General features: G+C 35.5%; 1 protein-coding gene across 8 annotated transcripts in view; it reads right to left on the bottom strand.

The window, feature by feature from the left end:
• Positions 1-15,847, bottom strand: part of CDK13 (cyclin dependent kinase 13) — a 120,891-nt gene that overhangs the window by 25,114 nt on the left and 79,930 nt on the right. For all 8 annotated transcript variants that reach the window (XR_014067743.1, XR_014067742.1, XR_014067746.1 and 5 more), the window contains 4 exons: positions 14,523-14,712; positions 12,916-12,972; positions 200-301; positions 30-107 (listed from right to left, as the gene is read on the bottom strand). Coding sequence is in view for 3 of the 8 variants with exons in the window: in XM_081537405.1 (XP_081393531.1) it covers positions 30-107; positions 200-301; positions 12,916-12,972; positions 14,523-14,712 (427 nt within the window). In the remaining 5 variants the exon portion in view is untranslated. The remainder of the gene's footprint in view (positions 1-29; positions 108-199; positions 302-12,915; positions 12,973-14,522; positions 14,713-15,847) is intronic.

Raw genomic sequence — 15,847 nt, forward strand, 5'->3', positions numbered from 1 at the left:
TCCTACAGATATTACAATCACAAACTTACCTTATTAATTCTAGTTGTGCAAGCTCCTGATTTGCTTGAAATATAGGTTTTTTAGTGAAGAGTTCACCAAGGATACATCTAACAGGAAAAAATAACCATGATTACCAAAAGGTATGATTTCACGTAATTATCAAAAGTTTCAAATAAACTATTCAGAAAACCTATCTTACCCACAGCTCCACACATCGATAGCTGGTGTATACCTTTCTTCTCCCAGCAGCAGTTCAGGTGGACGGTACCACAAAGTGATGACTTTGTTTGTATATGGCCGACTAAAAAACAGAGAAAGCACTCTTTAGAGTTAATATGTGTTAGGAAAAGAGAAATTCTCTTTTTTGGTGTTGCTGTTTACTCATTAAGTTGTGTCCAGCTCTTGCAACCCCATGGACTGTAGACTGCCAGGCTCCTCTGTCCATGGAATTCTCCAGGCAAGAATACTGGAGTTGCCATTTCCTTCTCCAGGGAAATCTTCTCAATCTGTTCCCAGGGATCAAGCCTGCAACTCCTACATTAACAGGTGGATTCTTTACCACTGAGCCGCCAGGGAAGCCCCCGAAATTCTCTTAAGAAATATTATTTGGCCAATCAAAACCATCCTACAATCCTAACTAAAACCACTTTCATCTGCCTGCATACATGCTATGACATCTAACACAGGATCATAAAATAGATCTGAAAGCAATGTAATTAACTGAAAGATTCCGTCAATATATTTTTTAAAAAGTCATCTTGTTTTAACTGTAATATGGTCAGAGAAAGATCTATATATCAACATAACTGTTGGCAGATTGATATTCATCAAATATGGCAAATTATTAATGTGTGGTAAGATACAGTTCAAACTGTAACCACCTAACAAAAGTTTTCAACTGGGCATACCTTCCATTGACAATATTTTATTTACTTTAAACCATTTTGGTATGTGACTAGGAAGTGCAGAAAGGTAAACTGTAGTTCAGTTCAGTTCAGTTGGTCAGTCATGTCCAACTCTTTGTGACACCATGGACTGCAGCACGCCAAGCTTCCCTGTCCATCACCAACTCCTGGAGCTTGCGCCAACTCATGTCCATTGAGTCAGTGATGCCATCCAACCATCTCATCCTCTGCTGTCCCCTTCTCCTCCTGCCTTCAATCCCCTCCTGCCTTTAGCTTCTCTTCAGGATCTTTTCCAGTAAGTCAGTACTTCACATCAAGTGGCCAGAGTACTGGAGTTTCAGCTTCAGCATCAGTCCTTCCAGTGAATATTCAGGAATGATTTCCTTTAGGATGGACTGGTTGGATCGCCTTGCAGTACAAGTGACTCTCAAGAGCCTTCTTCAACATCACAGTTCAAAAGCGTCAATTCTTCGGCACTTAGCTCTGTTTATGATCCAACTCACACATCCATACATGACTACTAGAAAAACCATAGCTTTGACTGGACGGACCATTGTCAGCAAAGAAATGTCTCTGCTTTATAATATGCTGTCTAGGTTTCTCATAGAATTTCTACCAAGGAACAAGTGTCTTTTAAAATCTCATGGCTGCAGTCCCCATCTGCAGTGATTTTGGAGCCCAAGAAAACAAAGTCTCTCACTGTTTCCATTGTTTCCCCATCTATTTGCCATGAAGTGATGGGACCAGATGCCATGATCTTAGTTTTTTGAATGTTGAGTTTTAAGCCAACTTTTTCACTCTCTTTCGCTTTCATCAAGAGGCTCTTTAGTTCCTCTTCGCTTTCTGCCATAAGGGTGGTGTCATCTGCATATCTGAGGTTATTGACATTTCTCCCGGCAATCTTGATTCCAGCTTGTTGCTACATCCAGCCCAGCATTTCACATGATGTACTCTGCATGTAAGTTAAATAAACAAGGGATAATATACAGCCTTGACATACTTCTTTCCCAATTCACAACCAGTCCATTGTTCCATGTCCAGTTCTAACTGGTGCTTCTTGACCTGCATACAGATTTCTCAGAAGGTAGGTAAGGTGTTCTGGTATTCCCAACTCTTTACAAATTTTTCATAGTTTGTTGTGATCCACACAGTCAAAGGCTTTGGCATAGTCAAATAAAGCAGAAGTAGATGTTTTTCTGCAACTCTCTTGCTTTTTCAGTGATCCAACAGATGTTGGCAATTTGATCTCTGGCTCCTCTGCCTTTTCTAAATTCAGCTTGAACATCTGGAATTTCACAGTTCACGTACTGTTGAAGCCTGGCTTGGAGAATTTTGAGCATTACTTTGCTAGTGTGTGAAATGAGTGTCATTGTGCAATAGTTTGAACATTCTTTGGCATTGCCCTTCTTTGGGATTGGAATTAAACTGACCTTTTCCAGTCCTGCAGCCACTGCTGAATTTTCCAAATTTGCTGGCATATTGAGAGCAGTACTTCCATAGCATCATCTTTTAGGATTTGAAATAGCTCCACTGGAATTCCATCACCTCCACTAGCTTTGTTCATAGTGATGCTTCCTAAGGCCCACTTGACTTCACACTCCAGGATATCCGGTTCTAGGTGAGTGATCACACCATCCTGGTTACCTGGATCATTTCTGTGTATTCCTGCCACCTCTTCTTAATCTCTTCTGCTTCTGTTAGGTCCATACCATTTCTGTCCTTTATTGTGCCCATCTTTGCATGAAATGTTCCCTTGGGATCTCTAATTTTCTTGAAGAGATCTCTAGTCTTTCCCATTCTATTGTTTTCCTCTATTTCTTTGCACTGATCACTGAGGAAGGCTTTCTTATCTCTCCTTGCTACTATTCTTTGGAACTCTGCATTCAGATGGGTATGTCTTTTCTTTTCTCCTTTGCCTTTAGCTTCTCTTCTTTCCTCAGCTATTTGTAAGGCCTCCTCAGATAACCATTTTGCCTTTTTGCATTTCTTTTTCTTAGGGATGGTCTTGATCACTGCTTCCTGTACAATGTCACGAACCTCCATCCTTAGTTCTTCAGGCACTCTCTCAGATCTAATCCCTTGAATCTGTCACTTCCACTGTATAATGGTAAGGGATTTTAGGTCATACCTGAATGGTCTAGTGGTTTTCCCTACTTTCTTCAATCTATGTATGAATTTTGCAGTAAGGATTTCATGATCTCAGCCACAGTCAGCTCCTTGTCTTGTTCTTGCTGACTGTACAGAGCTTCTCCATCTTCAGCTGCAAAGAATATCATCAATCTGATTTTGGTATTGACAGTCTGGTGATGTCCACGTGTAGAGTTATCTCTTGTATTGTTGGTAAGGGGTGTTTTCCTATGACCAGTGTGTTCTCTTGGCAAAATTCTATTAGCCTTTGCCCTGCTTCACTCTGTGCTCCAAGGCTAAACCTGCCTGTTACTCCAGGTATCTCTTGACTTCCTACCTCTGCATTCCAGCCCCATATGATGAAAAGAACATCTTTTGGGGGTGGTAGTTCTAGAAGGTCTTGTAGGTCTTCATAAACTGTTCAACTTCAGCTTCTTCGGCATTAGTGGTTGGGGCATACACTTGGATTACTCTGACACTGAATGGCTTGCCTTGGAAACGAACAGAGATCATTCTGTCATTTTTGAGGCTGCACCCAAGTACTGCATTTTGGACTCTTGTTGCCTATGAGGGCTACTCCATTTATTCTAAGGGATTCTTGCCCAGCGTAGTAGATATAATGGTATTCTGAATTAAATTTGCCCACTCCAGTCCATTTTAGTTCACTGATTCCTAAAATGTCAATATTGACTCTTGCCATCTCCTGTTTGACCACTTCCCAATTTACCTTGATTCATGGACGTAACATTCCAGGTTCTTACGCAATACTGTTCTTTACAGCATCAGACTTTACTTCCGTCACCAGTCATATTCACAACTGGGCATTCTTTTTGCTTTGGTTCTACTTCTTCATTCTCTCTGGAGTCATTTCCCCACTCTTCTCCAGTAGCTTACTGGGCACCTACTGACCTGGGGCTCTTCATCTTTCAGTGTCATATCTTTTTGCCTTTTCATACTGCTCATGGGATTCTCAAGGCAAGAATACGGAAGTTGTTTGCCATTCCCTTCTCCAGTGGACCACGTTTTGTCAGAAGTCTCCACTATGACCCATCCGTCTTGGGTGGCCCCACACAGCATGGCACATAGTTTCATTAAGTTAGACAAGGCTGTGGTCCATATGATCAGTTTGGTTAGTTTTCTGTGATTTTGATTTTCATTGTCTGCCCTCTGATGGATAAGGATAAGAGGCTTATGGAAGCTTCCTGATGGGAGAGACTGACTGCAGGGGAAACTGGGTCTTGTTCTGATGCCTGGGGCCATACTCAGTAAATATTCAATCCAATTTTCTGTTGACAGGCGGGGCTGTGTTCTCTCTCCAATTCAGGTTTATTCTGTAAAGAACCACTGGCAATGTGAGACACCTGATCATCTTCTAACAATGAAGACATACATATGTGTCTTCATACACATACACATATTATCACATATTTCTTTAGATCAATTCTAAACTTCTCTTTCTTTCCAAATATCCTCCGAATCACAAGGACACAAAAGGCGTATCAGGAAATTCCCCAGAACGCCTGTATTCCAAGCTAAGCCACCTGAGGTTGGCTTAAACTTGGACCAGTTTGGGAAAGGAAAAAAAGGAGCATATAATTTACAAAGCAATTCCCTCTTGCCAACTGTAGGTCTGAAGTTCCAAGCAGCCGGCTCCCACACAGCCAAATTTCTCCAAATAATTTAAACATTTATGCTATATATTGGTCTAGACATCACAGCATTACCACAGTTAGGACTATAGTAACAGTGTGCCAAAGCCAGGAAAAAAGAATACTTGACCTTGTGAAAACAGAGACGATAGTCTGTTTTCAACAGCCAACGAGCATTAGATTTTTCCAACATTACTAAATTACTTTCCTTAGTGATTTTTGCTTGTTTTTACTAGCATCACTTTGCATAATGAGGAAGTCTCTTAAACTCTAGCTATTCTAATTAAGCGGGATTTAACCATTTAAAAATATGTTCACCTCTTGATGTCCTACCTCCTTTTAAATTTGAAGTTCCTTCCCATTTTACTCTCACTCAAACCTATACCTCCTTTAAAACACAGTGAAAGATCCATCTCCATAAGGTCTAATCTCTTTTTAACAACAGATTTATTTTTAAAGAGAGATTTATTTTCATATTTTTAAATTTACACCATACTTACCATTGTATTAAACTATTTTGTTTCTCTATGTCCCAAAAAAGTCAAAAGGCCTCAGAGACCATTCTTTATTATGAACAAACTAAGCCCAGAACAGTGCTGGACATAGGGAAGACCTTTTAATGTGTTATGGCCCCAACTTTAGGTGACATACAAGAATTAGCTGGTGGCAGAGGGGAGGCAAAGTATTAGAAAAATATGTCAAGTAGTTTTCTAAAACATTTCAAGGGTCTGTGAGCACATGAAACCTGAAGTCTTGTTACTAAGGTACAACTAGTCTCAAGAAAAATGTTTAAATTAATATAAAGTGGTCAAGTAAATAGGTAACTTTTAATCTTTTTATGTTTAGAAATGTTTTTAAATATATTTTAAAAAATAAAAGGGTGAAATATGTGGAAAGATTATACAAATTAAGGTTAGTAAAGTTCATATTTAAATGAAAGATTATTTTATATAGTTTAAAAAAAAACAACAAATCCAAAATGGAGTTATTTGTGTAAGCCCCACACCAGCAAACCAAGACTTAATATCTAACCTAATTGCAGATTCAAGCCATCCCAGAAACTTCATCTTAATCAATCAGTCTGGAATTTCCTGCTCAGCACTAGTGAGGTAATCTGTCACACAGATACCCCCGCCATCCCTTAAAGGAAAACAACCTTGCTACAACCAATCTGCTTTCTGCTAGTATAACTTCCTTGTCCCTGCCCCCTCTGCCTTTAAAAATCTTCCATTTTGTACAGATCTTTGGAGCTCCTTTCTACTTGCTAGATGGGATGCTGCCTGATTCATGAAGTGCTTAATAACCCAATTAGATCTTCGAATTTACTCAGTTGAATTTTGTTTTTTAACCATACTATATAATAAGTTCTAGGCAACATTCAGAAACAGTCATCTTTAGCAGTTAAAATTAGAGTAGTTCACTTTTTTATTAACTCATCAAATTCATAAGTGAAAATATTTAGTATATTTTCAAAAAGTAACAGAGACTAGATGGAATACACTTCCAGGTATACAGCAAAAGAATTTAATGTATACCAATTAGCAGCTTTTCCAAATATATCCAAATGCTTAGTTTCTGTCAGAAGAAAAATTAAAACTATGTAAATACTGGAAACATTTAACTGTAAAATCTGACACACAAAGTTCAATTTTAAAACACTAGTAGGTCGCACAGAATCGGACACGACTGAAGCGACTTAGCAGCAGCAGCATAATCTATATTGTGAAAATTCTTTCATGAAGTAAATATTCAAACTGATATATACATTTTATAAAACAAAGTACCATCCCAGCATTTCTCTTTACATTCGATTAAGTATCAACAGAACAGAGATCAAAAATTATCAGTGGATTCCAACACTGCCCTTAACACTGGGGACCTTAGGGACCTTGTGATGTGGTTATGGTCTTCCCTACCCTACTGCCCCACAAGCAGCACTGTTGCTTCTAACAAAGCAAGCACTGCCTTAACGGTGCATCCCCAGGCTGGCAGGCAGCTCGGTCTCCTGTCTTGGTCTAAACAGGTAAAAGGCAAGGCAGATGATCAGAGCAAGATTTTAGGCCCTTGATGTATTTAGAGATTCTGGATAACCCAAAGTAAAATTCACAAACCATAGTTGATAACTTTGCCTATTCTCTTAAGTAATGAAAAAAGAATCACATAAAGGGAAATAACTAAATAAGCTCTAAAATACTTCACTTTTCCAACAATACATAAAGTCTACACTTAATTCTTTTACAGCATAACTTATATGAGGAAAACATGTAAAGAGTTCAGCTAAGTAAATTCACTCTATGACCACAAGTCATGTATCCTTCAGAATCTACTACATAAACACCTACCAAAATTACAAAAGAAATCTGGGACCTATTTCTAATTCCAACCCAGCTTCTAAAGTCAAAAACTGAGGAGTCATCTTTGATTCCCTTTTCCTTCAAATTTCATATCTTATCTATCAACAACTCTGTCAACTCTACAACCGAATAGATCCTAAATCCAACCATTTCCCACAATTTCAAGGAAATCTGAGTCACTGCTCACTTTGAATATGAGCCACTATTATCTTTTCTCTGGTACTCCTAACTAGTTTCCCTGCCTCCATTTCTAGCCTTCTTCCCCCATTTTTATGGCTTTTAAGCATAAAACCAGGTCATATCAGTCAGCTGCTTAAACTGTCCAGTGATTTCCCACAGTAATTATATAAAATTTAAACTTTACCTCTGGTGATAAGACTGTAACCTAGAGTACCAATTACAGTGGGAAACATCTTGGCCCCTTAACTTTGCAAGTCTGTTCCCAGGCCTTGCAGTTGCTGAGTTCCTTCTATTTGGAATGTTATCTGCCTAGATCTTCATTAAGTTATTCTCTTCTCATCACTCAGGTCTTAGCTCATTTTTACTTCACAAAGAGTTCTATCCTACTGTTTTAGCTAAAATTACCCTAGCAGCCCCACCCCACGCTCACAATGACTCTTCAGAAACTATTTTATTTGTTTTTTAGTATTTAGTACTTTAAATTCTTTCTTCTACCCAATAGGTTCGTGGTCTACCTTCTTTTATGACCATGTAAATGAGACCAGGGAGTTGGTCAATCTTTTATATCTCTTAATACGCAGCCAATGGGTATTACCTGGGTCAGTGTTTGGCATATAATAAGTACTTATTAATATACTTAATCAACGGATTTATGCCATAACTATCAATATATAACAATAAACACAATCTTTTCTTTATGCCCTTTTCCCATTCCCTTCTAATTTTATCCCATTTTTCTCCTTTTGATATTTTCTTAGAAAAATAAATTTCTGTATCATAAGATTGCTACAGAAAAATATAAGTATTTTTTTTCCAAGTGCTGTCATCTTAGGATCACTTGTACATTATTACACATGCAAATTTAGAAGTCCTATAAATACCTATGTCTTAACATAAAAGGAAATTTATTATCTTGCAAACCTGCTTCCCATTTCCTGTCTCAGCAAAAAGCATCACAGTTTATGGCAGAGACTGCAAAGCTGTTTCCTAAAATCTGTTCTTCCTTTCTTTGATGGGAGCTGCCCACCTACACTGCATCTCCCATCCTCACTGCAGTTAAGTATGGCCATGTGCCCAAGTTCTTGCCAAAGGAAAGTGAACACAGGTACCATTTCTTGGCTCACAACACCATTCCTTTCTCTTTTCTAGCTTCAAGCTGACAAACATGGTGACCGACTTGGAAGGCATGTGAAGAAAGATAGCACATCTTCCAATCTGGATCCTTAACTGACTGTGTGAAGCAGAGTCAACACTTAATCTAAAATATGGTAAAATACTCTCAATTTTGCATCAAGGTAAAGTAACAACTATTCCAGATTACTGAGTGAGAAATACAAACTTCTTATTCTTTAAGCCACTGAATTTTGAGGTTCTCTTTGTTATAAATTTAGTTTATCCTAATTAATAGGTCATTTATTCAGTTACTTAAGCAGAAATCTTACCATAGGGGTAAAGGCAGGAATATGTCTACCAACATGTCAACCAGCAAATTCTAACAATTCTGTATCTTATGACGAAATTCATCTCCACCTTTACAACAGCTATGCCCATTGCCTAGTTTAGCTATGATTATCCTACAGAGGTTTATTCAACACCTTGCTTGCAGTCTTACAAGGTCAATCTACTTTCCAAAGTGCAGCCAAAGTGATAATATAAAATAAAATGCCGATGTTTACACCTTCAATACATACTGCTGTCTCTAGGACGATATCCAGAGGAGACCTATAAAATTACTTGGTTCTTGCTCTGACTACACTCGACTATCATTTCCCTGAGAAGGCTGAGCAAATGCTCATTTCTAGAGCTAGGAGAAAGAGCCAGGGAGAGAAGAGAACTGGCAAAAGAACTTTAAAAAAGACAGGGGTGTTTTAATTACATTAGGCTTTTTAATATAATTTTTAAAGTTAATACTGACCAGAGACAACGAAAATGATTGTTTTATTAATGTCAAAGAAAAACTCATGATAACTTACGCAAAACTTTCACAAAATTGTGTCATGCTTCAGTTCTACCTTAGTGCTTAACGAGGAAAAAGCAAACATTGAGAAAGTATGCAGACAGGACTCTAATATAAAAGAAAACTCAAAGGTAGGTGGAATTAGCAGAGAATAAGACCAATCTTGAATTACCCAATTTAATAATCATTTATAGTGTTATGTTATCAAGAGAATATTTCATGGTATGATTAGAATGTTGTGTTTACAAATGTAAAAACAAAAGTATAAGACACTGAAACTGTTTTGAAACTAGGATATTTAAATGCCAAGAAAACTAAAGTACTGATGTAATAATGAAAATAGATCATCCGAAGTTAGACAAATAAATAAAAATCCAGAGTCCTCAAAACTAAACATTTAGTACTTGGTCTACTGGTTTGGCTACTCACAGTCAACATCCTAAAGATGGTTTTGTTTAGATTTCACAAAGAGAAAACACAAACTGAAGTGACACCACACATCTGACGACTTTTTTTTGTTTCATGGACTAAAAAAATTGTGGTATTGACATGTCTACCCAGTCTTTTCACACACACACACAGAAAACAAATTCACCCCTACTGAAAAAGAAACATGACTGAAAAACATACAGTGAGGTTCTACGTGTTATAGAATAAATTAATACTTCAAAACAAGTCTAAAAATAAAAAAAGAATGTTTTTATTCCAATTTATTCCCACAATTAAATTCCAAGCAATAAATTCCATAATCTAGCAGACAGACACACATAAAATCCCTCAGACATTAAATTAGAAAACAGAAAACAGTAACTCTAACAAGCTGTTACTCTCAGACAGCTGGAAACTAACTTTGTAAAAATCCAGAAATAATGGTCTCAACATTGAATATTCTGATTTTCAATTTCTACTGAATATCTTCTGCAAATAAGTCTCATTAACGGTTTTTTTGGGGGAAAAAAAAAAAGCAGACACTATTTCTCTAGTCCACTAGGGAAGTGACACCACCACCACTTATTTTTCAAAGCTTCTACTTTAATGTGGTTAATAAGATAATAAATTGTAAAGTCATCAGACTTATAAATAATTTTGATGTGAAATCACAGGTAATTTTAAATATTTGATGCTATCAAAATATTATTAGACAGGGTGCTTTAAGGGAGATTCAGAAATGGAAGTATCACACAACTTGCTGGAAGACTAAATGAGTATATTTTATTTGGCAAAAATAAAATATAATATTTGAAGGGCCAACAACTAATCTTTATATAATTAATACAACATATTCAAGGATCAGAATTAATCAAGCAGCTACCATGAAAGTGTTTTATGTTTTAAGGCATATAAAACACGAAAGTTTAAAATAATGATACCTGTCCTTAAATAACTATAATTCTAGCTCTAGTGAAAAGACAAGAACACAAAAAGCCCAGCGCTAAGAAGCCAATTTTCATTCTGAATATAATTTCATCTAGAACCTGGACAAGCAGCAACAGCTGACTCTCCCATTCATACCCTATGTGGTTTGGGAAAATTTAGTTTTGGCTATAATGGCAATCTTATGAAAAGCCTCTAGATGGCGCTATTGTCTTCAAATGTTTAAAAATCTGTTATTCATGTTAACTTTCAGAACCAAGAAATAATATATGTTTTTCAATAAACTATAAGTATCTTAGATATTTGAAATCCTTTATCTTAAAAGCTGAGAATAATGAAATACAGAGAGATTAACTGACTTGTTCAATATTCCACAACTGGTAAAATAACAATGCCAGGCCTAGAGCCAAAGTTTCCTGATTTAGGCCTAAGGATTTTGAGTTCTTAGCGTTAAAGAAATAAATGTTCTAAGCTATAGTTTCTTCTCTAAAAGTGAAATTAACTTCAACTTATATATAAACTATTTTTTTCTTCATATAAGTCAATCACAACGAGAAAAAGATACCCGATTACCTGGAAAAGCATTGGGGCCCAGACCTAGTAAAATAAACACTCAGAAAGAGAGTTTATCATTGTGGCTGAAAGTCTTGGGAAAAGTTGGACCTAAACAAGCTACTAAAAAACAGAACAGATATGAAAAAATGGGGTAAAAACTCCCATTCTCAAGTTCTTTTTTTCCCCAAGGTAAAATAAGGCAAAGCATTAATATTGATGTTCAAAATGAGAAAATGATTCTTCAACTTTAAAGGAATCATTTTCCCCCTAGTTTTAGCCTAGTAGTTCATCTTTTTTCTAATGTAGCACATAGGACATAAGAGATTCATATTGGTCACCCTGTACTTCATGTTCAATTCCTACACACTAGTTGTAGCTCTGTCCAGTTATTTTCACTCAAAAAAAGACATACCAAATCAAATTACAGTGATAAGCTGAAATTTGCTCTATTTTAAAACAAAAGTCCCTAGGATAATTTCTTGAATACTGCATTCTATCTATAATAGCTAATTATACTCAGAAAGTTTTTCAAAGTTATCTTAATATTTAGATCGGGGTATTATGGTTTCTTTCTGGTTCTAATAACAAAGAAATATGGATGAAAATCATTTGCTGTATATTTCAAGAAATATCTAGAGAATTTGAGATAATACAGTGAATCTGCTGAAGGCAGTGAATTTCAGTATTATTAAAATTTACTAGAATAATATGTTTAAAGTCATTCCATTAAGTTAAGCCTACTTCTTTACTGATTTTAAAGAAATCAGAATTATTTGAATCTGAAAAAAGTAATTTTTTAAAACTACTTAACCCTGAAGGATAAGATATCTGCTTGTAAAACAAAATGATACACCAAGTTTTTAACTTGCAAATTTTAATAAGCAGAAAATTTCAGTATACATTACCTGAAGATGCAAAGTTATGGGATTTTAAATTTTCAATTCAGCAAGACAATGAGGACCAAGCCTCAGTTAACACACCAAACCCCTGACAATCCACTGAAACCCAACATTCCATTAAAAAAAAAAATCAATAGGACAGTGGATTCAGACATAAAATTTGGCTTTATAGGTTTTCTGGAACATACTTATTCCAATGTGCACAAATATCTGCATAAAAAGAATCATCAGATGGAAAATGGCAATTTAGCTGTTCTCCATCTCCACTGAAACCTAACATGAAAACAAGAGGAATAGGATTTATAGTCAAAGTATAAGAGACACACACTTGTATTAAAAAAGGATAACCAAACTACAATGCAATCTCAGTGAACCAGCTATGCAAGTGAAGTTTTCGATTAAGTACACTTATGAACCTATATATTTTTTTCCTTCAAATTCTATCAAGAGGCATTATTATATATGATGGAAAAAATAAATAATTGGAAGTTGGAAACTTCAAGCTACATACTCTAGATGATGTTAACAAATACTTTTGAATATTTCAAGTCACTCAATCCTTTCTGGGTCTGTTTTCTCAAATGGAAATGAAGCTGTTAAGCTCTAGAACAACTTAAGCAAACAAGCAAAAGCATACAACCTGTCCTTTAAATATTAATTAGGTAAAACAAATAAAGGCAGAAAAGCTAGGGCTAAAGTACATATAGGGAACTGGAACACTGTCCATTACAGCCTGTCCATACCATGGTCTGAGGTTAAAAGAACTCTAATGTATCCGAAACATACCATTTAAAACCCTCTAAATTCTAAAAATAATTTTCAGAATTAAAAAATAAACTATCAATAAGGTATCCTTAATATAGCTTCTACAACTGGTCACTAATGTCTACAATATTCATTTGAAAATATTCTTACCTTTCTTCTGAGCTATACAATCGAGCAAGTCCAAAATCTGCAAGCTTTATCTGTCCTCTGATGGAAGTAAGAGAAAATGAACAAAAAGTATTAGTTTACTCTGAATTGATGGTAAACATTCTCTTCTATTTCTAGAACTAACTAGTAACTCTGATTACACTGCAGTACCCAAGGCTCTGTAGGAAAAGGCAAATAGATAAGCTCACAACAATTTAAGGCAAAAAAATCAATACTTTTCTTTGGATAATTTCAGCTACTATTATACCAGTACTATTATTATATATATTATTATACATAAAAGTATTAATATAACAAGTTTCTCAGTATTATCCAGTTCCTATTTAGAAAAGTACACTTCAATAAAAATTAACAAAGTGAAGTAACTTGTATTACTTTAGTAATAATACAGATTACCTGTTCAATTCCAGCCGAAAATGCACAAAAGCAAATCATATCATTTTAAATTTATGTTTAATTTTTCAGTTCTTAAGAGTGACTAGGCGCTCTACAGAATACTTCCTATTAACTAAAATCAGGATCAGACATGCCTCACTTTAACAAATAGTAGCAATTACAACAGAATTATCAGAGTTCAGATTATGCTACCAGTAAAATATTTAACATAAACTTCATGTATATAAACACTTCAAAAATAGTTCACTTAAAAATTGTGCCTTTTTTTAAAAAAAATTCAAATTAAGAAAGATTCTAAAATCAATTTTTAATCTAAAGCTAAAATCATATTATTATTATAAGGGTCATTCATATTATTTGGAAGACTATCATACAAGAAGGTCAACTAAGTATTGGGAGCCAGGAGGTGCTTATAATGCTCAGTCATCTTCCCTTCCCTTTGTCTCCTCCACTGAGGTATGACAGTTGTTATTCAGCAACAACAACAAAAGGAGGGGTTAAATAGTTTTCCCAAGTTCACTTCAACTAGTATATAGTTTATGGATACTAGTATGTAGATCAGAGAAGGCAATGGCACCCCACTCCAGTACTCTTGCCTGGAAAATCCCATGGATGGAGGAGCCTGGTAGGCTGCAGTCCATGGGGTCACGAGGAGTCAGACACGACTGAGCGACTTCCCTTTCACTTTTCACTTTCATGCACTGGAGAAGGAAATGGCAACCCACTCCAGTATTCTTGCCTGGAGAATCCCAGGGACGGGAGAGCCTAGTGGGCTGCCATCTATGGTGTTGCACAGAGTTGGACACGACTGAAGTGACTTAGCAGCAGCAGCAGTATATAGATTCAAACTACTCTGTGGATTCAAACTCAGGCCTTTATGACTCCTAAATCCCTACAAGGTTAAAGAGACTTTAAAGTTCTTTAGAGGTTTGATCCACTTAATTCTGTTAAATTGCTTAGATTGAGGAGATGGAATTTCAACAAGTCAACAAAGTTTATCTTACATACATTACAAACTATTACTGGAAGTTAATTAATTGAAGTATACTTAACACAACTTCAGGTGTAGTCCAAGTGGTAATACTGATTATGTTAAAAATATTTTAAGCAATAGAAAACTAATTTTTAAATCTCATCAAGGTAGACAATATGTAAGATTCATTTTAAACATATATGTCAAACTTTTATCATACCTATTATTTAGAAGAATATTTGAACATTTAATATCTCGATGCAAAAAGTTCTTCTTATGACAATAATCCAGACCTTCCATGAGTTGTCTCATAAATGACTTTATGTGATTTTCATTAAAATGAACCAAGCCTGATTCCAACAGTCCCATCAGATCATGGTCCATATATTCAAACACGAGATAGAATGCACCTAAGAACAAGAATAATTAATACATTAAAGATTTTATTCCCATAACGTTACTACAGGTTCAAAATTTTTAAAAAATAAAGTGCTAGGAAGAAAACTAATCCTTTAAAAGAACTGATACTTTTGTCATTTAATAACGTTTACTCTCTTCTCTCTGAATCTAGTATCAATAACATCCCAAGGAGATATCTAACCAGCCTTCTTCCCCTAAAGAAAATTGCTATGATATAAAATCAACACGGCTAATTTCCACACTGCATAGTTTCTGGGTATGATTAACATAAAATAAATTCTTAGCTGTTTTACTTACTGAACAAACTGTTTCTTGGCAAAAGCTGAAAAAAAATCAGTATAGTTCATCAAAGAACATTTAAAGATGTTAAAAGGGTTACTTTTAATAAAAAAAAATAGTCCGGGCCCAGTTGGGCTTTATATGACTTCTAGCAAGTCTTCAATAAATGTAAAATTTAATTCTTTTATACAGCTCCAGAGTATGTGAAAGCATACAAATCACAGCTTAATTTTATAAAACCAACTTACTAATCCTACTATTAAAACATACAACAGCACATAGCAAATACACACGATACAAATGATAAATTCAAAATTCTTAAACGAAACTTGCACAAACTGAATTCAAACCTATCATCTATAAATATCTCACTCAAGCAGTTTAATTTACCAATTCAAGACTGAAAAAGCTAATAAAATTCCATGCATCTATCTTTCAAAGTAAAAAACCTATCAATATACCAAAAAGACATCGGAAGAAAGTTCACAATCAGTTCCTGATTAAAAACAGAGCAAAGGGAATTCCCTGGCAGTCCAGTGGTTAGAACTGGGCAATTTCACAGCAGGGCCTAGGTTTCATCCATGCTCTGGGGATCCTGCAAGTCACGTGGCAAGGCAAAAAGATAAAAATAAAAAAACAACTGGAGCAAAGATTTCATAGTAACCTTGCAATAGGATATTTTCTTAAACGTTTATAATGGTATTTCCCTGAAACAAACAATTACTGTCATATTTAACAGTAAAATGCCAGGTGTTGCACACAAGACAAGAATGTTCATTATTACTAACTGTTCTAGAACTTAGTAAGTAAAATTAAAAACAAATATTGAAAGTGACAAAAACAAGA

The sequence above is a fragment of the Giraffa tippelskirchi genome, chromosome 10 (genome assembly GCF_054371585.1).
Source record: "Giraffa tippelskirchi isolate mGirTip1 chromosome 10, T2T-mGirTip1v1.2.pri, whole genome shotgun sequence".
NCBI classification, from domain to species: Eukaryota; Metazoa; Chordata; class Mammalia; order Artiodactyla; family Giraffidae; genus Giraffa; species Giraffa tippelskirchi.